This window comes from Scomber scombrus, chromosome 14 (genome assembly GCF_963691925.1).
Source record: "Scomber scombrus chromosome 14, fScoSco1.1, whole genome shotgun sequence".
In the NCBI taxonomy this organism is placed as follows: domain Eukaryota; kingdom Metazoa; phylum Chordata; class Actinopteri; order Scombriformes; family Scombridae; genus Scomber; species Scomber scombrus.
The window spans coordinates 15,213,570-15,239,294 of NC_084983.1; the positions used below are offsets into that span (position 1 = coordinate 15,213,570).

General features: G+C 41.7%; 1 protein-coding gene across 1 annotated transcript; it reads right to left on the reverse strand.

The window, feature by feature from the left end:
* Nucleotides 1–41: 41 nt before the first annotated feature.
* On the reverse strand, nucleotides 42–25,725 carry stard13a (StAR related lipid transfer domain containing 13a). Its single transcript, XM_062433138.1, has 14 exons — nucleotides 25,604–25,725; nucleotides 11,991–12,062; nucleotides 10,843–10,924; nucleotides 9,169–9,232; nucleotides 7,121–8,442; nucleotides 6,527–6,697; nucleotides 5,650–5,809; nucleotides 5,252–5,450; nucleotides 4,728–4,941; nucleotides 4,245–4,359; nucleotides 3,257–3,508; nucleotides 2,617–2,834; nucleotides 2,165–2,341; nucleotides 42–2,076 (listed from the first exon to the last, which is right to left on the reverse strand). The coding sequence occupies exons 4-14, from the start codon at nucleotides 9,199–9,201 to the stop codon at nucleotides 1,959–1,961; spliced, it is 2,979 nt and encodes a 992-aa protein (XP_062289122.1). The 5' UTR covers nucleotides 9,202–9,232; nucleotides 10,843–10,924; nucleotides 11,991–12,062; nucleotides 25,604–25,725; the 3' UTR covers nucleotides 42–1,958.

The window sequence follows — 25,725 nt, forward strand, 5'->3', positions numbered from 1 at the left end:
CAGTTCAATTTCAGACAAATAGACGAATGCTTTTGTTGATTTCTTTGATTTTTTTATTCTCTTGTTTAGAAACAACAATTCTGTTTTCTGTCACTTTGTCAGAAATAACCAAGCATGAATCAGCTACTCAGCTAGGTTTGGAGCCTCTCCCCACACAGCAGAGAGCTCACGTCACTCACTCACTCTGTCTTTTGTCGCTCTCATACACAAATATTCAAACACACACACACACACACACACACACACACACACACACACACACACACACACACACACACACACACACACAGACAAACACGCCACACTGTTCCCCAGCAAACAGCATCCACGCAGGATTTGGGTGGCACTGTAGAGATATTGTATCATAGCAACACCATAGCAACGCTGCCTACAGCCGAAACAAAAAAGAAGCCAAGGCAGTGCTAGAGCAAGCTTTAGATTGCTATTGCTTTAGTAGGTGAGTGAAAAGTTCACATTTCAGCATATCAATATGATAGGAAGATCCTGAAAAGCTATGATGTTTGATCTGCTGGCACAGAGAGCGTCATACAGTATATTTACAATACAGGCTGTACGTATATCTAAAATGCAGATACACACACACACACACGCACGCACGCACAATTTCGAGCATGCTTCCCAGAAGCAGTGAAATGGTCACATGTCTTAGACATTGTAGAGCATGACAGCAACAATGATACCATATACAGAGATATAATGACAATAACCTTAAAATAACTTTTCATTTCGATAAGATTAACACTGAAAATAGTGACAGAGAACTAAATCAACAGTGATATCCAACACAATACATGGACCCGATGAGTGTTTTCCTCTCTGTGATCCAAATCCCTCATGTACTTGTTCTTCCTGAACTAGTGCACTTTTCACAATGTAGCGCTGATATGTACCCATCTTGAACTGATCCTGGTCATTGGCAGAGATATTTTATAGCACAGGAAATTATCATCTGTAGTGGGTTGTATCATAATTAAGTGCATTTTACTAATGGGGATATATTAGTATAGTTTACTAGCTTTGTAGAAGGGGTATAAAAGGCTGATGTAGTAGTTCATATATAGATTAATTAATTACAAATTGTGGCTATTACAGACATAAGATGTCATTTCTGATTAACTGTAATAAAAGCAGGAGATGGGTGAATTTGTCCTGCTTTTTCATATCTATTGAATTATACATCTGATAAGAAAAAATGCACAAATGCACAGTTTCAATCAAATTAGTTCAGTATATTCCACTGGCAGGCCATAGTTGGAGTTCACATAGATTTCTCAAAATATTCAATACAAATATGGGTATCCTACTTTTAGTAGAGTAAATACATTTTCTGCTGTTTTTGATCAAACATATAACAAAATCAGTTATTGCTATGTGTAAACTTCAGGTAGAGGTGATAGGGATGATATAAAATGAAGCACTATAGCAACCGTCTCATGATCTTGGCTGCTGGTGCTGGCTGTTTTATTAGGTGATATTTTGCAATATGTTGGATTAATTCAGATGAGGATTTGGATGAATGACCTAAAACAATAAATACTGAAACAATACTCCCAGTTTACGCAACCTCATCCTTATGATAACGCACATTATGAACCAATTATGTGAAACATCAAATTAATTGTTATACGTTGGAAGTGGAAACAAATGTGTTTTGTTTAAAGATGCCGGTGCAGAAGTCATTCTCATTCTCACTCGTGTGCTGTTACTGAAATACATAACAAAAATCACTCTTCCCTTCCTTTCTCTCTGTGTGAATGATTGTAACTCAGTACAGCATGGAACAGTAAAGCCCAATGTGGCACAGCAGCGTGAAAAGACACCTAGATCAAGGTCCGTTTCTGAAGTCCACTGCATGGATGATTCCCCAGCTAGGTCACTAGTTCTCAGGCCCAGCTACTTTGGCAGTGTCACCCAAGATAAAGCTTGATTCCTAATGTTCATATCTTGGCCTCAGTGCTAGTCTGGTCTAGCGGGAGAAAAGAGGCGCGGATCTTCTGGGCTTTATTAATACACAGGTGACCAAATGCCTTGTTGTACCATTCTGGAGATTTTCCCCTGCAACAAGAATAGCAAATAACACACATTAACGATTGCAATGTTGATTAATATCTTGACTGTGAGAACACTTGAAAACCACCCACACCTGAGGTCCACTCTGGAGATATGTGTGAGCCTGGTCTTCTCCGTCCCACAGGGCTCAAGGAGGTACTGTGACTCCAGCACGACCCCCCTCACTGCACCCATGCGTGGGCTGTCGTCATGCTCAACAGACACACTCACCAGCGCGCAGGAGCCTTTACACATGTCTGTGCGCCATGATCTGAAGAGGCAGCGGGACAAAAAGCAAAAAACTGTGGGTGAGGTGAGATATTGTTAGGTAACCTTTTTATGTGTGTATGATATTCTAGAAATGTGAGCAGGTTGTTTTTAATAGAAAAAGACTTAAAATACATGTTGTAACTATAGCTGGGTATTTTGAAATGTTACTGATTGCTCACAGTACCTGAGATGCACTGTTCAATTCTGAATAATTTAATAAAACAATAACTTCCAAAACATGCAAATTTGGAAATATTTAAAGTCACTTATCCTGACCTTAGTACCACGTAGTCACAGCTGGGTTGAGGTGCCATGTTGTGGCAGGAGTAATGGTACACATCTGTTTGTTTATCCAGCGTCTCCAGAACCTTCTCCTGCTGTAGTTCGACCTGCCACAGGGGGCGCTCTCTCAGCAGCCGCTGCAGCACATCATTGGGAGTTGCTGACACCTCCACACACACTCGCCACCGCCTTAGAGGGTTACCATCTCCCACCTTGCACACAAACACATCATGAATGTTGGATAATTGTGACAGCGTGTAAAAGGGATAAAATAAATTTGAACAACTGAACTCATTTGTGTGTATTTGGGTTTACATGCAGAGAAAAGTCTGTAAAAAATAGAATTTTCCCTTAAATTAATGCTAGACCTAAACCTCCAGATTTAAACAGTCTGTTTTTTGTGCCTCAGTGTGAAGATGGTAAGCACTGAAAATAACTGTGTAATACAAAATATGTATTAAATAAGTTGTATAATAATTTAGTTACCAGTTTAAAACATTTATAAAGACCTTGAAATTCCCTGAATTCCTTTCTTTATTTCTGTACTGCCCGTGAAAATTACTACAATATTCCAGAAATCCCACAACCAACAGGACCCCACAAAGAGAGAGGATAACTGTTCATACATACATACCTTTTTAAATGACAGTTCTGTATGGTCAGTAGTTGAGCGAGACACCCAGCCTTTGCTCTTATCTTTGGCCTCTTTCAGTAGGTTCTGGACCAGCCTCTCTAAGTGTGCATGATAGGATCCTTCTTCGTCCTCCTCTTCCTCGTCCTCATCCACTTCCTCCTCGTGAGCTTTGCACAGCTCGTCCAGTGGAGGCACCAGCAGCTCAGCCTCCATGTAGGAGTTGCGAGACTGGGTCAACATCTCCTCTGGGATCTGGGGAACAGCCGGAGGACGTGCATCAAGTCACATAACACCACATCAGCTCAGGCCTAAAACTACCAAGCTGAAAAGCTTAAAAGCCCGATATGGCTGTGTTGTACTTTCTCCATCTGAAATACTGCATTTGAACTCAAATGTATTCAAGAGTAAAATGGTATAGTAATAAAAATATGTGGCACTAACTCTTGCAAATAAATCTAACATAACATTTTAATACCCACTGTCCTCTGCCTTTCAAAAACTGTCATTCTGCCAAACCATCTAACTCCAGCATTGGTGATTTTCATGTTTTGAAAGAAGAATTAAACGATTTTTGGTGGGTTAAAAAAATCCAACTAAACTCCTCAAACCACATTAGACCGAAAATGCACAGTAATCAAGCCTGTTTTCCTTAGTGCTTGAAAGGGTTTTCACTGACAGCAGCCTGAATGTAATGATGACATACAGATTTAGAAATGAGCTCATTATACACAATTATAACTTGGCCTTGGATAATAACAACTCAGCAGGACAGACGTCACTCTGCTACACATAGTTACTCATTTTGTTTGTTCATTTTATATATAAAAACAAGATTGTGTAATATTTCTTTGTCAACAGTTGTACAACTCTGTCAGCCAGTCATCATTTTTGTTGTTACGAAAACAATCCTAGAAATAGCGGTCAATCTTTCACATGCTGTATTCAACATAAAAAGAATCAATTACTGTCGTAAATCATAAATCCTGACCTGGAAGAGACGGTGGCACTCAGTGATCATGTGTGACAGGCCTTGGGTGGCGGCCTGGTTCTCATTCAGGTCTTTCTGATCGGGGCGCCCAGTAGTGTACTTCCTCTGGATAGACCTTGAGGAATAGAGAACATGAATCATGTGAGCATTTACACGGAGGGAGAGAAGAATGCACTCGATAATTGTTGAGGTAAAAGCAACTTCTATCATAAACAGTTCCCATATGCGTTCATAGGAGATTTTATGGTAGCAAATTTCAACATCATCATCAGCTTCTGTGAAACGCAAAGAGCTGTTTTCTTGAATGATGCAAGTAATTAAATCCAAAATTATGTAATCAGGATACAAAGTTGCGGACCCCATGTAGTAATTTATTTCATGGCAAAAGCAATTTTTCCCACATTAATCGAACACATTGCATTAGTAAACCAGTCCCTGCAGGTTGGAATGTTCATTAGCGTGTTAATGAGTTCATATTTGCACCTTGGTGACAGCGTCTCATTCTTCAGTATGCTGAGGTGGAACAGTGAAGGTCCCAGACAAACAGCCAGGTTCATTGGCGTCATCTGGTTCTCCTCCACCAAGGAAGTGACATCGCGCAGGAAGAAGAGTAACGTCTGCAGAACCTCCCTGCTTTCATCTGGCATCAACAAAATAGCCGCTCTGACGGCCTGCAACCTCTGCTCCTTTGGGACGTCTAAAGTAAAAAGCAGAAGTGAGGCATTTATATAAGAACATAGTTTCTGTTAGTTTTGGCTAATCAGGTCCAGAACGGATCAAAACACACTCAGTTGCATTTTTGGATACAATTACAAATATTGGTGTGTCATACATCAAAAGGAAAATAACAAATCAAACATTTATTACTGATGGAAAGATGTTTGTTTCACTCATTTTAACTGTGTGCTACGTACACTATTTACAATCACATCATTTGAGCCAGATGACCTTTCCTGTGTCTTTCAGTATTTGGTGCACACTAGATTCTTAGCTGTGAGACAACTTACACTGATAAATATGCAGGAAGGTTTCCCCCAGTTTGCTAGTTAGCAGAGGTTCAGGCAAGTCTCTGAAGAACTGTTTGACCATATCAGCCACGTCGTAAGCTGACTGGTCCTCGTAGCTTAAGGTGTCAGGGGACAGCTCACACTGTTGTCTCAAAGCCTGAATACGTGACTTCACACCGGATTTGCGGAACAACCCCACCTGAGAGAAAAAAACGAATTAAGCAAAGACAGAAACAAGAATCAGAGAAAGCAGATTGGGGAAGATATTATAGAAGAGATAGGGGAATGAAAACAAGGTAGGTGTTTGCATTATGTCCACTGCCTTTGAAATAAAATAACGACATAAGCACTACATTAGACTCTAATTCAGTCTTGTGAAAGCTGTTTTTCTCTCTAACCTGGTCCAGACAGTGTGTTCTGAGGTGGCTGAGGGCCTGCTGTAAACACAGAGGGAGCGGAAAACCACAGCGCTGGACATGGACGATGAGTGGAACACCAAATACACTCTTCTCTTTGTAGTCTGGCACCTTCATGCGCTTCATAAACTTGGGCACAGACCTGGGAGCGATAGACAGAAAACAATTAGGGAAGTGCTTGAGAGAAAGAGCGGTCCATGCTTTCATTATCTTTCTCTTCATGTAGATGCAGGGTCAACAGAATTTCCCTCTCGGGCATAATAAAAATAAACAGGACTGGTCGTTAGCAACACAAGGATGTGTCTGTGTTTGTGGGTCATGGCGACTCGTGGCTTGTGATGTGCATCAAAGAATGTGAGGCCAGTTTTTGACCAACACTGGCAGCACGAATGAACCCTGTTGTTGCAACTGCCAGTGTAGTGTAATAGATGAGGTGGATGTGCAGTTTTCAGCTCAGACAGATTAAGCTGTAGAGAGGTTGACCAGAGGAAATACAGTGGAAAAAATAATACAGAAACAACTCCATAGAGGATACGGCCAAACCTGACACACATACGGAGCATATCTTCCTTTTGGAGATGGAAGATAGAAATAATATGGCAATTGGAATACAATACACAGTTTGCCCATTCAAAATGAACAAAAGTGAGACAGGTCTGATGCAGAATCTTACAAAATGGTTTCAGACGCTGACATCACATCTTGTAAAATCCCTGAATTATGAATCAAGTCATGAAATATGAGCCATGTTGTAGAGAAGATGAGAGAAATACATGCTCGAAGACTTCCAGTGGCACTTTACATAACAGACTGATCACATTCAACTCTTATGTGTGTGTATGCATGTGTGTATACCCACCATGTCCAGCCATGTTTGTTGGACATTGAGTATTTCTCCATGATGGCAGTGAGGCGGAGCAAAGAGAACTTCTGCAGCAGGCTGAGTTGGCCTGTTGATTGGCTACTGATCTGCAGCGAAGATGCTGGCTGGTTGAGATGATCAGATGTCCTAAAACTGGGCCATCGCAGACTGGGATGGGGAGACATTACCAATAAGGAACGAGAGGCGAAGAGTGATTCAGTCAATGCAAAAGCCTCATTGGGTAAATTAAAAGGATCATTCTGGTTTGTTACAACTTGGGTCCTTTGATCGTACTTCCTGAAATTTGTAAATGCAGTGAGCCATGTTAGGCAAAGTTGTTTTTAAACAAAGGCCAATGATACGGTAGAATTACTACTGACAATGTGGATGTCCTCACTTTTGGTTTTAACTCTAAATAATGTGGTTGAGATAATCTTGCTTAACTGGCTTGTTTACAGTGCTTTTTGTTACCAAATCTCACCAGTTGCTCTGGTGACTACAATGTTATCATTCTGAATAGAAATGAGGGCCAAAACTACAAAAATAAGACTTAACCAGAATTATCCTTTAAATGCCTGAACAGTTACTCACCGTGGTCTTGTCAGCGACGCCCCAACTCCGGAATCCCGCCTCTCACGACTGGTCCCTGTGGAATCAGTGTCATTCAACGAGACCCCATCTCTTTCGCCCTCACTAGGGGTGGTCCTGCCCTCCCCTTCCTCTTCCCCCTCCCCCTCCCCTGTCTCACCCTCGGGTAGAACACTGCGGCTCCAGTGGTCCACTATCTGCTGCAAACCGCTGACGTGCTGGATGATGTCATCTAGATGAGGGAACAGATTGTCCTCTTTCTCCAGGTCCAGCAGGTCTCCCGTGCTGGCGTACAGGTGGGAGCCCGGCACGTTGTCATAAACACTCACCCTGCTGCCCCGAGGAGCTCCCGGACAGGGCGGCTTAGACAGAGGTTTACCAGACCAGGGCCCACCCAAGCCATTGTTGGATGGAGAAATTTGGGACTGTGTCTCTGGACCATTGTTCCTGTCGCCAGGGGAAGGTGCCAGGCTCTCAATGGACAGAGCTTTTGGAAAGGTGCCTGGCTTATGGTCTTTGGGGATGTGTATGAGGAGGTTTTCATATGAGTGAAACTGGCTTCTGCCAAACTGGCTCTGTCCTTCAGTCCTCTTACCCTGAGAAGGCAACTCCATATCCTCGAGGTACATGCTGCTTCTCTTGCTGGCAGTTCGAGGTTTTGTACACACATGCTCCTTCACAATTGGCACCACTGTCTCACTTGGGGGGCTTACACTCACCATGGCTTGATCTCTACAATCGTCGCTAAGGCCGAAAGTGGGCGTGTCACCATCGATTTGGAGGCTGTGTTTAGGGCTGTGTTCTAATTGGCTGATGGGAGTACATTGGAGCATCTGCAGCGCCTGAGGCTCCTCCCCCTGCAACACTGGTCCACTGATGACCAGCGGCGGCCTGTGATTTGAGCTTTTCCGCCTTGTCGACGGCCCCCAAGTGCGCATTGCTTCCATTCGGCGCAAAAACTCCTTGGCTTTACTGCGTCCTTGCCCGTGACGGCCGCTCTTGATTGGCAGGGAGTTGTAGTGTGGAAGATCCCTGGGTGGTTGGTAGGAAGCAGAGAGGGATGCCATAGATATAGAGTCAGGCATGGCAGAGGCAGAGTCCTCACTGTGGAGCGAGGAGATTTCTGTGATCTCCTGCTCACTCAGATCTGTCAGCACACTCTCACTGCTCACCGTGCTGTGCAGACCCTCCCCCTGACCTGTTGGGCTACTTTCGTCGGTGTTATCCAACAGGAAGTCTTGTAGACGAGACCAACGTCGGCTACTCCACTCGAACGTCCACCGTTTACTGATAGCCAACGGGTCATCTTCATCAGAGTCATCACCCTAAGGCAAAAAAAAATCATGAATAATTATTTTCTATAACTTATAATCCAATTAGGATTTACTACAAATAAATCAAGAGTAGTAAGCACATTGTCACATGGAATGACATATATTGGATTCGTCCTTCATCATGAGCACTACTTGTGAGGTAAACAAAATGTACTCTACTGACTGACAGCACGTTATGGTGCACTTCACTGTGCTTGAAAGTTTTAACCTCTCTGGAGCTCTCAAAGAGCCCACACAGAAATATATAAATATGAGCATTAGCTGAAGTCACAGCTGGATTTAATCATATGCCATAATTACAAATGCTGCACCATGAGGGCGGAAATGACTGTGACATGGCCAACAGACAAACTGGGTAAATTGGTTTTGTTTAGCTTCTGCTACTAGAGCAGACAAAGATCTTATAGTAAGTCTGACTGCATTTGTTTGATCCAGTACACATGAATGTAATTCTCACTAGCTTTAAAGCAACTGTACCAAATGCAAATGCAATAAAATGTGAATACAGTCTAAATTACATATATTGCAGGAACACATCATCACATTTTCAGAGAGACAAATACCTAATCAGCTACACAATGAGCAAAAATGAAACTGTGTAGTCCTCCACAAAGAAGAAAAATGAATCTATGACACATTATGATAATCACATCACAAAACAACAACACAGTTAGTTAAGATGGTGATGGCCTAAAGTATAAATAATAACTGTCTTACTTTCTTCTTGGGGTGGCTGACATCCAGCTTCATGGAGGCACACTTGTTCAGAGTGTTTAGACGTCTAAAACACACACAAACACACAGTCAGCACAGTCAGTCAAACATTGTAGAGCTGATATATTGGATATGTCACTTTCACCGTATTATCTCTCACTCCTCACTACCACTGCCATCTCTCCTTCTTAGTCTGATCATTCACTCTCTGACGTGCCTCGTATCTTCATTTTCCTCTTTGATCTCCTCTTCTGACTCTGTCTATTCCTTTCTACCACACCACCTTTCTCCCCCTTGTTCTCTCCTTATTCTCCTCCCTCTCCTTCTCTGGAATTAGTCCTACTGGGACTGATCCTCACCCTTGATGAGTCCATCTCCCCCAAAACACACACTACTCCTCCCCTCCACTTCCCGCCCTCCTCCCTTCATCTGTCACCCATCCTCATCCCCCGCCCCTTTCTCTTCCATCCTCAAGAGCGCTGGGAGCAACCTCCTCACCAAAAAAGTCTCTTTCAGTCTTCCACCCATCCCTCCCACCCACTCGCCCCCCACCACAGCAAATCAGGGTATGTGAACAGAGGCTAGTTAAGAGGGTGGTGTCTGTCTTTGTGCCTTTCAAGATGGGATGATTAAAAACATGTTTTGGGGCTTGTGACCTCTGTCATTTGAAAAATGTCAGCCTCTAATATCACAGGAGGAAATCCCCCTTTGTACACTGTTTACTTTCTCTGTCCTCTCATACAACAAATTGCTTGTTGCTACATATACAACTAGAAAAATACCAATAGGAAGTTGCAAACTGTCATATCAACCGTCTTTCTTGCTGAAAGTAAACATTCAAGTTGGGAAAGTATACAGAGGGAGCCAATGTATGAGCCTCCACACCCTGTATTTCTGCTGCAGGATGGTCCAAACAACTCTTCCTTGTTGAAGGTGCATTTATACAGATTTTGAATTCTCAGCTCTATGCTTTGTACAGTGTATTCTTGCAAATGTATGATCTAAAAATTTAAACAGACCAGTGAGGAGTAATGCTACGAACGAGAGAGAGGTCAATACGAGTGTGTTTTGCAGCTTCTGAGACAATTCTCAGGGGCATGATGTGTTTTCTCTCATAATAAAGCTGTCAGAAATTACTAACCCTATAATTACCACACTCTCCTCTCCCATAGACATTTGAGAGGCTGGGGGTCAACAGAGAAGAGAGGAAAAGCAGGAAAGCATGTGGGTAAGTATGCTGGCGCAAGCAGGGAAAACTTCAATGAGAAGAGAATAAGAGATGTGAAAGAAAGATCATAGCCAAGGTGTGCGAGGGGGCTTAAAAACACACACTCAAAGCCATCTGGTAGACTTTGCTAGCATCCCCTCACTCCTTCCCCATTACCCTCAGCCCCCCACCCCTGTTTTGCCCCCCTGAGGGTCTCTGCTCTTTGAATGGGAGATCAGAGCGTGGCAGAGGGGAGGGGAGGTGACCAGATCAAAGCCTGGGTGTTTGAGGGGGAGACAGGGATGGGGAGTTCATTATGAGTCGGGGTCAGACATCTAATGATTAGCGGTTAGCACCAGGCCAAAGGGAAAAGTCAGGGAACAGAACGACGAGGAAGAAAGGAGGAATGTGTGATTTTAATGGTGTTAAATGTACAATTAACACGTTTTTGTGTGTGCAGGTATCCATACCGACATAAGGGCTCCACCAGATCCCGATCCAAGAAGTCGTGGTCCCTTTTCACTGAGGAAATATCAATAGGAAACTGGGAGTCTGTAGGAGAGAGAGAGGGAGAGAGAGGAAAGAAGGGAGAAAGAGAGTTTTGTTAGTTAATGACTGACAGGAGACAGCAGTTTTTTAACCGTTCATGAAGTATGGCACAACTGCAGCTACGACAGTTAACACCTGTCAACTGCATTTAAAGTTGACAGAGCACACACACGCATTTTCAAACCCTGAAATAACTTGGATTCAACACAATGCCAATGCCAGAATGACTCAAGCCATTTATTTTGGTGATTCTCTGTGTGTGGTGGCAGTCTGCAGGCATCATGTGTGCCGGGAGCAGCCACAGAGTCCAAGAGGCCGGCATCCATAACCCCACATTACTGGAGCTCAAACATTTGTCAGAGAAGCGCAGTGTGTTTGTGTGTGTGCTGCTAAAGAAGGACTACAGGATTTTAAAAACTGCTTCTTAGATTACGGGGGCCATTTCCTGTTTGTGCCTCAGCTGTATGAGACTCAATGATCGTCACATGAATGAGTGACAAAGAAAGGTGGAAAGGCAAGAAGGATGGAGGGAAGACTGAATGAAAAGCAAGCAAAAGAGTAGGAAAGATGGATCAAAACAAAGAAGATGCACACTTTGACAGTGGGATAACTGGAAGAAGAGTGGCGGGTGAGTTGAGGACGAAAGGTGGAAAAAAGAAGAGAGACAGAGAAGCTGTGAGAGTCCCAGTAGTGATAACAAGGCCTTTCCCATGACCCCTCCCTCCGGACAGGAACTGAGGCCTGGAAATAGAACGCAGCGGCCCAGAAGACGGGGGATACAGAGATGGAGGGATGGCGGAAAGAGAGAGAGAAACATAGATGATGGAAAAAATAAGACAGGGAGTGGGAGAGAAAGAAATGCAGAAGATGGAGTGAGCGAAGATTTTTGAAGGGGCAAGGCTTTGTATGAAACGACACAGCTGGATAAATGCTGGCTACTCTGATTTTGCATGTGTCTGTGTATATATATGTGTGTGTGTGTGTGTGTGTGTGTGTGTGTGTGTGTGTGTGTGTGTGTGTGTGTGTGTGTGTGTGTGTGTGTGTGTGTGTGTGTGTGTGTGTGTGTGACCTTCGTAGAGCTGGGCATACTGTGGAAATCCCGCTGCTCGGAGCCAATCACAAGCCTCCTTAGCCTCAATCTCTGTAAAGCAAAAGAAACAGTAGAGGCACACATAAACATACTGATCATACTGATTTCTTTTTTTTCTCAGATTTTGGATTTTATGTTATTATAAAAAGCATCTGTGTCCAAAACCATCATATGATAGCTCATCATTTTTGGGGAGGAAAGTCCCTACATGATTGAATATCCCTCTCAGAATTGCAGTGGAATGATGTATTTTCCATTCGCAAACTTGATGTAGAGGCTTAACTATTTCTTCTCTAAAAATATATAAGATGAACATAGAAAAAAAACAGCCAAAGACAGAAATAAAGAGCATAACATTGTATTTATCTGGTATTCCTATCCCAGCATTTTTAGCATACGGGGGAGGAACATCTCAGAGAATTAAATTTTCCTCTGGGAATTCACTGGAATGATGGGATTGGAAGCTGGAAGTGAGCCAGTGCGGGACGTACGTTATCTTGAGAGGACAAAGGAAACACTTAACTCACTTTATATATCCTGTACTTTCAGATAATATGCATACATATATAAAGTACCAACAGTTAGATGTCAGCTGTTAATGCATAAATGGCTTACAGGGCTTACACATGGCACCACACCCCATTAGGTGCTGCTGCCAGCACAACGAGACGCTTTACAGGCATTTTGTTTTACTGCTTTTTTCCGCTAGCATGTGTAATGCTCACACTGCTAAACTCCTTGTGTGTGTATGTGTGTGTGTGGGTACATTTTCTTTATGAGCACACACTGATTAAACCACTCTGCAGAGTTTTGTGCTGACAAGGAAACTTGCATGATCTTGGTGCCAACGATCCCACAAGTTTTCAAAAAAAAAAGAAGTATTTATTAGCTTGCAGATTCAAAAGTATGCCAACTTAAAAGATATAAGATAAACAATGAGACACATTCATTCATACACACATAAACAATCCAAAAACAACTGTGCAGCAGAGGTGGGAAGAAAGTAACACCACTCCTGAACTGGTAATTATAGAAAACTGAGAATGGAAAGTCTCTTACAGAGCAAAATAGAGAAGAAATGAATAAATAAATATTTTTATAGTTCAAAATACTATTAACTTCTAGTGCTGCAATTTTTTTTTGTTTTTTTTAATTGTATAATTAACTTGCCAACTGTTTTTTTCCAATTAATAGTATGTACATTTCAGAAAATAGTAAAAAAATTAAAAAAAGAAGCCCAAGATCTTTATATTCATAGTCTTCATAGTCTTCATATTGTTTGCTTTGTCCAACCAACAGTCCAACACCCACAGATATTACACTTACTCTCATGTAAGACAAAGAAAAACAGCAAATTCTCCCATTTGAGAAGCTGTAAACAGAGATTTTTCTCTTTTTATTTTGGTTAAAAAAAGTAATTTTCAGTCAATCAATAAACACAGTAGTGTAAATATACTACGATACTCTATGTCATTGTCATCGGGGAAAAAAGCACGCTAACAACAACTTTATTCCTGCATTGCCCTACATTCTGCAGTCGCTGCCCTTATCACTTCTTTCAAAATCCCACTCATTCACATTCACTTGTCCCTTTCATTTATTTAGATCTGCTGGCAGTCAACAGCAGAGGCACCACAGAAACACAGGGGACAAAGTTCCAGCAGTGCAATAAAAAGCCTCCGTCCTCACCATCAGAGATGAGAATGGTCAGAGGAAATGATCCTTTCACCGCAATCCAGCAATTACATCCCTCTCCCAACATTCTCAGCATAACTCCTGTCTCTAAATCACACATGAAGAAACACGAGGGTAGATCGTGAAAAATCTACTGAAAATAGACTTGGAAGACAGAGAAATTCCAGCGAGCGGCATTTCACCAGCGCTCCCGCTCTGGTGGGCAAGAAATCTGAAGAAATGCAGAGAACTGAAAACTTACTTGAAGCCCTCATGGTCCAGGTGATGGCATGCTTCTATATCTATGCTCAGAGTGACATTTCCTCTCCATCCCATGGCAAATCCATCTGCTACTATCCAGCTTTCCATCAAGCGATTCCTTCCTTGCTGCCTTTCCAACCCTTATGTTTACAACTCAGCCTCCCTCTTCCAGCCTGCCCCATGCAGGTTTTCTCTTCCCTTTAATTTTCTCCTCAATCTCCTCTCTCGCACTTTCTACTTTGTTAGGATTCACATACAATATCTCTATTTTTATAGCTCTCCCTGTCATATGCTGAATTTTCGTCTCCTCACTCTTACTTTAGTTTCTTGCTCATTCCCTCTTTATACACATCTGCCCTTCATTTCCTTCCCTTTGTCTTCAAGTTCAACTTTAAATTTTTCTTTTTGCTTCTTTCTTGCTCTCAACCATGTCTTATCCCCTCACAATCTCCGTCAAAACAAAATACTCCCTCAAGCATTTTCCTTTACCAATCTGTCCGCTTTGCTTCTTTCACTGAAACCTCCTCATCTACTCTTCCACTTTGCTCCTACAAAACCCAGTGGAAGCCACTGATTCCCCCATCTTCTTTGTCATTTCCAGAGCTGCTGTTGCTCCATCACTTTCACGGAGGAAATGGCTAATTTCAGCTGGGATTTGCATCAGCCGGCCCCTGAGGTCACAGACTGACGACTGGTGGACGCTAACTTCACATGTCAGCTGAACCTACTGGCAAAGCTAGCAAGGAGACTCTGACCTCGGCCTCGGTGCAATGCTGCAGCACAGAACAATGTGTGTGAAAGTGCAGTGTGTACACACATGCATTACACACATCAGCGCAGACATTTAGCGCAGTCCAGATGTTGCCCCCAGTGAGTCAGAGAATGCAAAAAGGATGAGACAGGCAGACAGCTGGGGTGGGGAGGGCAGCCGAGATGGACAGACCCTGTGGGAAAACCACAGGGAGGAAGACATACCACACCAGCTGCTTATTTACTGAATGTGAGATTTGAAAGATTATTGACTCTTTTTTTTAAAACATGTACACAGTGATATTCTACATTTTCCTATTATCAAGACCAAAACTAACCATGTAAAATCCTATCAAAACCAATTGTCTGTGTATGTGTCTGTGTAAGGCCTCCTCTGTGCCATAGATCTTCATTATTGTCCAAAGACTATTAAAAACATATTAATGACACAAGGTTGCAGCGTTTGACATCTTTCTCCTTTACAAGAACATGGGCACTGTAGTCCATTTGGAGTTGATACCACATTCACCATATTCCTGCCATAAATACTCACAAGCACACAAAATCTACGGCTGACAATAGTCTCCCGCAAATACAGTATTTATTCCTTTTTGAATAGCCTAACATTTCTAAAAAACTAGAGCGCCAGCTGTTTTAGGAATTACTAAGCCTTTTAAAAAATGAAACAAAATATTCATGAGCCATTTTACAAAATATTTCAGTAAGCGTTAATGGGCTGGGGAAAGGAAAAAGTATTTGGAAACACATTGTTGATTCGCTCTTTTCATTGAGTTAATTGACAGCAACAAAAATAAAATATATCACCAGTCATATCCTTTCAGCCTTGTCAAATTTGTTAGGTTTATTATACCATAAGATGGTACAATTTAATGCAAGGATGGTGGTTTAAAGTGTCCAGTTACAGCAGGTTTTTGTCAAGAGAGCAACAGTTTAATATACACTTGTTTTCAAATTTTCAAGACCATTGTCCACACCTTTCAAAGTATTTCATGCAGATGATGATGTGATGCCACAGCTTAAGTTTGAGTTCTTTTTTTAAATGCTAAAATATATTTGGTTAACGCTGCTGTAAGTCTGTACAGATGTTCAGTTGTGGTTTTTAGCTTCTCCACAATCAAAATAGACTTGACTTCAAACTAAATGTGATGACGTCTGTTGCATAAAAAATATAAAATTTAGTACATGGGACGTACTGTAATTCCTCTGTGGGTTTTAGATTTTTGTCCTGTTTTTCCCCCTTCATTCGAATACTGATGTTTTAAAGTGTCTGTTTTAAAGTGCTTCAAATGTTTTAATTTACTACAACTGTTATCATTTTCTTGAAAACTTGTGCATCACAACTTGCTTCCATGACTACAGTGGAAATTAGCTTTTGACTGTATCTGGTACAATAAATGTATTGTACATAGTCCCTGGTAAATAAACAGCAAATAATAATACCCCACCTGTTTCATCTAAACCTAATTCTACATAGGATCTCAAAACGCTCAAGTTACACATTGTATTTATGCTGACTTTTCTAATTGTTGCATTCAAAAGTAATCAATAGTTACAAAACCATTGTTGTCCTCTTATGAAGTTTTTTCTAGAAAAGCACAAAATGGTGTGCTTCACCACAGTGTTTGTGCCTGTGTAATTGGCTACATGTCTTTTGTGTTTGTGAACAAAGGTGCCAAAGTGGTGACAAAGCTCCTGTCAGTGTGGGAACAAAGCATTGGTATTCATCTGTGCAGAATTTAATCAAGAGATTAATTAGTACACAAACATGTTATTAGTGGGCCACAAAACACTCAAATGCAAACAGTCAGACGGAGCTAATCCAAGCTGCCTACCGTGCTTTTCCTTCAGTCTATTGCTTGTCCCTGCATTCCTGCTGTGTAGAATATATGACAAGAGGCAGCAAGCCACTAGAACAACAGCAGGGAAGGTAGACAAATGGTATGTGTTTTTGTGTGTGTGTGTGTGTGTGTGTGTGTGTGTGTGTGTGTGCCAGACTGAGTGTGGGTTTGTGAATATGGGCATCCGTGTGTTGGACAAAGGGGCTGGAAGGTAATTCCTTACATAACAAGGGTGGCAGCTATATTACATAATACAAATAACACACAAGCACTCCGATGTCTTCACAGCTTTTCTCCTGAGAGTGTGCCTTTCTTTCCTCTACCTTTCATTTCCTCCCTTTTATCTAATGCCTCTTTCCTAAGCAAGAGGACAATAACGTTGAATTTCTGACAGCCTTTTCTTAGTGTTATGTCTACCTATTACTAGATCTCAAGGACCCTGAAGTGCCTTGAATGACATCATTTCCTGCCCTGGATTTCCCATGCGTCCAGAGCGGCATGTGAGCCAAGAACAGCAACAGGAAGTTCCTGCACTTAATATGTCAGTGGTACTCAGCTGGGATAATTGTAAGAAAGACGAAGGCACACTAATGGATAATGAGCAGTAACAGACTATAGAACTAGAGAGCGCTGGGCTCATTTTAGACATTTAAATGCTGTTTATTTAAATTCGTCCTTTCAGTCAAATTCAATTAAATATCTTAAAGAGATTAAAAAAAAGCTCTGATAACTGGCAGAGGAGAAAAAAAAATCACAGTTTGTAAAGGCTGAATAGGCATGAGCTGAGCAGTAAAAGTCCTTATACAAGGCTACACAATCTCTCTCTCTCACAAAAACACACACACACAAACACACACACACAGGATGCCTGGAAAGCTGCCATATTCCCACATAAGATAAAGCACTTAGTCCGTCATGTTTAAAGGTCAAAAAGAAAAAAAGTAGTGAAGAAGGCAGAGGAGGAGTGATGGGAGAGAGGGAGGAAGGAAGGGAGGGACGGGCGGACGTTAAAGACGCTTATGTCTGTCCTATCCTGTATGGTTCATATGTGATGATGTCGAGCCCTCAGGAATGCACTGTAAAACAGAATCAACAATGGCATGAAATCAGTGCAGGTTGAGGCACAGAGTGGCCTCTGCATCACTGACTGAAGACAGCAGAGGTTGAACAGTATGAGGGAAATGTCAGGACTGCTGTAAATTAGCAGGTGATCACTTTTAAAAGCAAAAGACCTATGATAAGTGGTATTCAATTAGATCAGAGTGTGAAAACAAATGGCTGTGAAGACTGTGAAACATAGGATGTGGCAAGAAGACTGAAGGTGATGTGTTTGGTTATGCCACCTTTTCCCCAACAGAGGGTGTTAAAGCAATGTGTTACAGGGCTTCAGGCTATGGTTACAGGGGGGAGATGAAAGGTGCAACATTTAATCTATATTACTATTCACAATTTATTTATTTGGCTGAGGCTGGCTGAATAGAGCTAGTTTAGAGCTCGGCTTTGACTGATAGTCAATACAGTGTCAGTAGTGGTGAGTGGTAAAGAGTGCAGATTTAGTTTAACAGATACATTCAGAGAGAGTTGCTCAAGAAACAGCTTCCATTGAATGCTTGAAAGAAAATACAGATTGGAATAACTGAATAAGTGAGTGGAGAAACATAACAAATGATGCTTTCATACAAGGAACTTTGGGTCACTGACTGGTTTGATGAGTATGAAGATGAGGCAGATCATGTGCTGTGGTCTTCACAGTCACCAGATTTTAAATCAACTGAAAACTTTTCAAATGCCTGAAATCACTGGGTTAGACAGCACTCTCCATCACCATCATCAAATCACCAAATGACGGAATATCTTTGTGAAGAGGGGTATATGTCTTGGACGATCTATGCCAAGCAGCATTAAAACTGTTTTGGTGGCTGGTGTTGAAACATCTTCTGACAAGACTCGTGTCCTAATTCCATTTTATATACTAACTGTATATATAGCACACTATATACTAATTACCTAAGTATACTATTTTCGAAGTTTGTACACAAAAACAACTGAAAACTAACAAGAAATCATACAGGGAGAATGATGAGAGAATAATGTTCATCAACAGCACAGTCAGAAATCAGGACTTGTTTAATAGGTGATGTCACTGCCATTTTTTCACTACATAGTGAAAACAAGCTTGGATTTAGTATTAGGCACTGTTAAGACACTGCTAACATTTTAAAAGTATTGTTTTAGTGAAAAAGCCTCAAACAATACCCAACCCAGCCATTGTTATTATAAAAATATTAGCAAAAGCAGCTTTAAAATGTCACCCATTGGTATGTAGGCCATGTGCATACATAAATATAAATGATGGGAGGGGTTGTTTAATTTGAGATATGAATCAAAAACTATTGCTTTTGAGATGTATCAGATACGGGTTTGGTTAGGTCACTGAGTTCTCTCTTATTTAGGTCTGTGTCAGAGTATACCAGCTGCTGAGGACTGGAATGTGTGTGTGTGGGGTGTGTGCATGTGTATGTGTGAGTGTGTGTGTGTGTGTGTGTGTGTGTGTGTGTGTGTGTGAGGGACAGGGGGGGGGGGTGTCTATTATGACATGAGAGAGGGAATAAAAGTTTGATAAGTCATACCATTATCTGCAACCTGCAGGCAGAAACTTGCTTCTCCACCTACATTCCTGCCCTGCTACAGCTGTCATCTCTCGCTCTCTCGCTCTCTTCCCTACATAAACAGTATAATTTTTCTAGACATGTCATACATGATTTGGCTCGAAGGCACTCATTTATTAGCCAGGGGAAAAAGAAAACACTGTACACAAGACCTGACACGACTCTGCTCCTCCAACATACCATAATGTGTCCAAATCAATCTAAGCAAATACAAACAACACACACACATTTTCTGATCTGTTGTACATGTACTTAAATTGCACCTAGAAAACATCTGAATTAGAGCCAAAACAATTAGTCAATTAAACAATTAGTTAATAGAACACTAATTGGCATCTATCAGTTGTTTCTAGCAAACATATTCTGGACTGTTGCTTGGACAAAATAAGAAATCTAAAGACATCACCTTGAGCTCTGAAAAACTGTGATGAGCATTTTGCCTCAACTTTCTGAGATGCCAGAGATTAAGATTTTTTTAAATCAATAAATAAACTCAACACAAACTGAGAGTAGCTACTGATCTGTAAACGTGTGCTTTACACGCTTACTCCCCGGGAAACACGAGTCATGTGACAGGAAGTTGAGGAAGTTACCATGGAATACAAAGCTGACAAGTCGGGCAGGGAGGACATAGACAAAAACAATAACACAACAGTCCTTTAGGGTTTGTTATGACTTCTTTCAGATTTATGAAAGACATTTTTGGAGGAGAAGTGGCTCCATATGTCTGACTGAATAAAGCCAGAGAGTGGGAGGATTGGCAACGTGTAGTGTGAGAGCTCTTGCCAATAAAGCATACTTAAAAAGCATGATGAAACAACAGATTGACTGACTACTTCTTGTGTCTGTTGATTTTCGGTGTTGTGCAAACCCTCTATGGGATAGGTCAAACACTGGAAATGTTCTCAGTGAGGATGACAGTATCTCACATGACATCAGAATCTCTCTTTATCAAAGGTTACACTGTTTAAATATGAACACAGTGCTCTTCTACCTCTGAATGGACAAACGGATGAGAAGAGTCTTGGGTTCATTTACAAGGGAAAAGAAATCTTAATGGAAACGTGCTCTATGCAAATTTCAAAAATCAAATAGCAATCCATCTCCCTCTTGTAAAAATGGCAAATCTGGAGGATAAAATTTAAATTAAATTGACATATAAAAACATTTCTTAAGAGAACATCCAGCTCTTCAGGTAAGATGTGTTCAGGCCACAGACATTGTAAAACTAACTAAATATATTTTCCTTGCAGACACAAATCTAACAACACTGAAATCCTAACCATAAATGATGGACACATTCAAACTTTGTCATAACTCTCTCCGTTTCTACCTTGTGCCACCCTCCGGAGCAGCAGCTGGCGGGCAATGATGCGCGAGAGGCGCAGGGCAGACCGCCGCCGAGGAGTGTCGCCCAGCCTCAGGTAATACTCCTGTCCGTCAGGTGTCATGACCTCCAGACAGGAACTCTCACTGGTGGTGTCATTGTCGCTTTCGCAGTTGTTACTGTCAACTCTGGCGCTTTGATCCATACTTTCATCGATTTCTATACTCCGACTGTCTGTGGGATCAGCACTGGCCACGCTGTCAACTGTGTCAGCATTCTCTACATTGCCCGCACTGTCAGCAATGGTGAGACTTGTGCATTTTCTCATAACACCACCAAAAATAACATCCTCATCTTTGGTAGCTTCTATTAGATCGTGCGCATTGTTCAGATTGTTGTTTACTGTCTCCTCCTTCCATGCAGGATCTGATCTGTCTGCACTTTCTGCTGTAGCCACACTGTCTGCTCCTACTGCAGCGTCCACATCCGTAACAGTCGTGCTGTCGTCCATAGCATCCATGATTTCACAATCTAACCTTCACTAACCTGCAAGTCTTCCTCAGTCTTGCCCTGATGAGTTGTTGTGCGAGCACTCCTTCTGAATTCCTGCCTCTAACATGCCCTCACTGGAAACACGAATCTGCTCCGCACCCACCCGCCTCCTCCCTTCAACTCATCACAGACGAACAAACACAGCTTCATCACACCACCTGACTCAGCTGAAAGACCATGTTCTCCCCACACACCCAAACATGCTGAGCTCTCAGCTGAGATGGGAGGAAGACTCTCAAACTTTTGCTTCCACAAGGACTTTCCTTTGGTCACATGACCAGGAGCCAATGGCCGGAGACCTAAGGGAACACTGCCCTGTGCCAAAGACTGAGTTTGGTACATGCCTCGGGCATATGTGCAAGTGTGTGCGTGTGTGTATGAAGGGCATATCTGGGATGGGAGATGTGATCAGAGAGTGGATATGCCTAGAAAAAAAACTCTTTCCCAATGGCCATATCCTAATGCTAAATGGGAAAGGGCAGAACAATAGAGTGTGTGGGTGTGTGAGTGTGTGCTGAGGAATGTATGTAGGAGCAAAGCTGTTGTTACTAATGCTGTGTAGGACTGTATGCCATTAAGAATTGCTCTATAAATCCAAACCATCAAACCATTTGACATTTAACTTAACTGATGCAGCACATGTACACCATCCACAGTACTTCTTTGGACAAAGATAGCAATATTTCCAAAAAAACCAAAAGCCTGTGTTGTCTGAAATGTGTGACTGAATGTTGCCATACAGTAACCGAGTTAGCAGATAAATGTATGGAATGCAGCAAGAGGAGGACGGAGGAGCGGAGTTCATACTTTGACCTAATTTGGCAGAGTAGTGATTTGCCAAGACTAAAGGATATGGGGTCATTTTAATTCATTTTGGGGAGGTACAGTAATAGGCAGGGGGTAAGAGTGGGATTGTGGTGCATGTGAAAAGTAGGTCATAGCCAAGTCAATTTCAGGTCAGCAGTCTTTCTCTCTCACACACACACATACACACACACTCCTAATCTCAGAGTAGAGGGGCAATATGGCAGCTTTTTAGTCAGAAAGGTGACTGAACAGTCTGAAATCCTAGAAATGTGCATTCACCACATGTCCAAACTCATGCTCAGTTAAAAAAAGTCAGTTGAAGTTGTGAAATATTAAATCTGTAATTTGATTTGATTAGACTGCCCTCTTGAGGCAAACTGGGAGAAAATTATCACAGCTTTAAGGTTTCTCAATGCTCAGGGGGAAGTACAAATTAACTTTGATGGCTTTTCATGTTAGTCTGTTCCGTGTATCAGTCCAACTTCCTTAAAAAATACACTCAAAACATTAACCAGTGCAAACTTTGTGACTGATGTTGGGCCCAGCAGGCTGGCAGACACAGTAACGTGAGAGTGAGCTAAATAGATGTGTGTAAATGGATTGGCACAGGAAAGGGCTGTAGTAAACGGTTGGTAATATAATATGCATTGCTCTGTCTCAGTTACAGACTGGGTAGAAATCAAACAGGCAAACTAAAGAGGAGACTGAAAAATCAACTACAGGCATGTGAGGGTAAAGATTATTAAAATATGCAGGTGGTGGTGACACAACCACAATCAGCTGTAGCTTTACCCTGTGATACCATGTGGTGTTTTTAAGTGAATGTGTGTACTAAATACAAAGGATGTTGGTTATTGATATCCAGCTTACAAAGATTTAAAAAATGCCATTTAGTAATGATTTCTGTAATGATCATGCATAAACAGTGCCTGAGGTTTTAAGTAATTTAAATGATTTTAATTTAATCAGTCAGTGCATTTCCAAGCTTCAGGGCTCTGGCTGTCAAAGCTCAGTCATCTCATCTTTAACCAACAGTATAGACTCAGATACAATCAAGGACGTCTTAGCATGTGAAGCTGCACATGGACTCAAGAAATATAAAATGATCAGAAATGTGACTGTGAGCATAGTAAACTAAAAATGTAGCAATAAAAAATTAAAATCAAACAGAAAACTGACATGATGAAATGTGTGTATTGTTCCTTCAATTAACAGTGGAATACAACATGCAGTAGCATCTTGCATGTTCTAGAGCTGTAAGTCTAAAAGAAGACTTGCCTATAAACAAGATTTTCTTGGGTAAAACATAAGAAAATGTACCTTTTTGAAATGTTGCTCAAGGATTGAACCAAAGATTACACCTGAATTTGTTTACGCAGCTTTGAGATAATCTATTAATTCACAGGCTGCTGATTTTTTGTCTTCAAATGTATTCAGGGCCAGCAACGAAAAATTCACTTTCAGCAGGAAGCCCTGAGACACCCAGTTCCGAACTTAAGCCCCACGATTCAGCTAACCAACCTACCCCAATCATTAGGTTTTAGTCACAGCTAGCTGAGTATTTTCATTATAAGCGGCTGAATGAAGTGACAAACCGATCGCATATACATTGAGAATAGTTGGAAACAGCTTATTCAGTATAAAGGTTTACATCTGTGTACATTAATTTATATGTAGCCAAGTTTTCTAAAATTAAACACATTTTTTTAAAAACACCTCCACTCACAAACCAAGAAGGAATTAAGACCCACAAATCCCACACGCAAAGGGAGATCCGACCCCCACCGCTAACCTAAAAATCTGTGGGATTACAACTAAACCCAGGTGCTATTATGTGCTCTCAGTTTTCACACACGCACACAAACATACAGATGATTGAACGGAATCATAAACACAATAAACATTCCTTTGAAATCCAGTCAGTTTCAGCACTCATCCTAGGGACTCTGATCTGTACTTTTCTTATGATCACAGGGCAAATAGGTTTTTGTTTTTTTATTGCATCTCTGACTCCAAAACATTTCTTAATCTGTGATATTTGCATTGCATCTGACAACTAATTATTTGATACATCGGTGTGCTCTGCTTTGTGCGCTTTTCTCCTGTGTACACTATTTCCTACACTGCAAATAACTGTCTATGTGCTTATTTTTAAGTTGCATGTTATGCTATGGTATTTGATTTAAGGATGTTGCAGGAACATTAAAATGAAATTAACCTTGTAAGCAAACTCTGACCCATTTACAGTTTTTTCTGTTGTACACATAGCAACGTCCCTGACAAATAAAATAATAAACTATACTGTTTTAAATTTAAGAACACTTTACCAGCTCTCAACATGGACTTCCTTATGAAATATTCCCTTCCTCTGACTAATTCATTGAGTGGAAAAAGCACTGCTGAATACCAGCATAACGGTAAGACCAGATGTGCACATTTTAAGGATTCCCCCCATCTCCAAATCTGATCCAGACAGATGTGAACTGTGCGCCTTGTGAGCTGATGGGTTAAGCAGTGGGGTGAGGGGCTGGGGAGGAGGGGTGAGGGGGGTTTTGGGCCATGGCTAGAGGACAGGATGAAGGGGTGAGAAGAGGATTACTGGGGCAGCAGGTGTTCCCTAACGCCCCATTTCACTATCACTGACTAGTGTTATTCTCCTATTGATTGTGTACAAAGCATCACTATTCCACACAGTTAATTACCCATCATGCAATACTGAAAAATGATCATTAACACCACCTGAGTAGCTTTCTGCCGGCCCTACATGCAATCAGTCACTGCTATGCACTTGAAGGCGCCTGGCAGGCACTACGGCTTTGACCAATATCGTGGCCTGTGGTGGTTTGTGGCGCTGTGAATGTGGGAATGTTCATCGTTTAATTTGCTTAAGAGGCGCACATCTCAGTAATTACATTAAACCGAGGAGACAGCTGCAGCTCTCTGCATCTCTCGCCCTCACTTTCTGTCCTTCTCCTCCCCCTTCCCCTATCTGACGCACAGTTGAGAGAGCAAGACACCTAAAACTCTGCGCATCCAGGCCACACTGTAAATATAGAGCAAACCGACTGACCCCCCAAAACTTGGTGCATTGGCGCGTACGTAGAATATTTGACTTCATGCTGACAGGTATAAAATCTAAAATGCGAACAAATACATCCAAATGATTCTCTGAAAATAAGAAAGATAAAGCATTCTCCAGACAAGAACAACAAGCTGAACGATTGGCATGTGAAACCCCGGCTGGACTCCTGTCCACAGCACATGCCTGTGCTGTTTTGAGCACTAAATTTGACAATGACCTTCCCAAAATATCAGAGAGCGCGCTGCGCATGACGATACAGGCATAACACAGAGGATATATGCAGTATTATAACTTTTGTCTTCTATATCCAAATATGATTCAGTTGTTTCAATGACAACATCGACAGTCTAAATAAAAAATGCGCGCAAATTATGACCTCCGGGACAACACATAGGCTAGTGTTACATTCATCCATGTAGTCAGAAATCTATTTTCAGCTCATGTCTGTTTAATTTTTAAAAATACCAAGGGTGCCTTTAGATAGCGGTTCACTACTCACTCTGCTGTCACAGTATGGATCTATTTGACAGACTTGTGTCAATCAAAATGAGAACAAATTGTACTCCGCATATGAACATAAGTTTCACTTCCACTGGTTTTGGCTCTCTGACCTGCCAGCCGTCTCTCCCGGACATTCCTCCACAGCAGATCCCAAGCCTTGGCCGTGGAGTCCCGCAGCTGCTCGCTGATCGACCGCCGCAGCTGTAGCTTGGCAGACTTTCGCTGGGCTGTC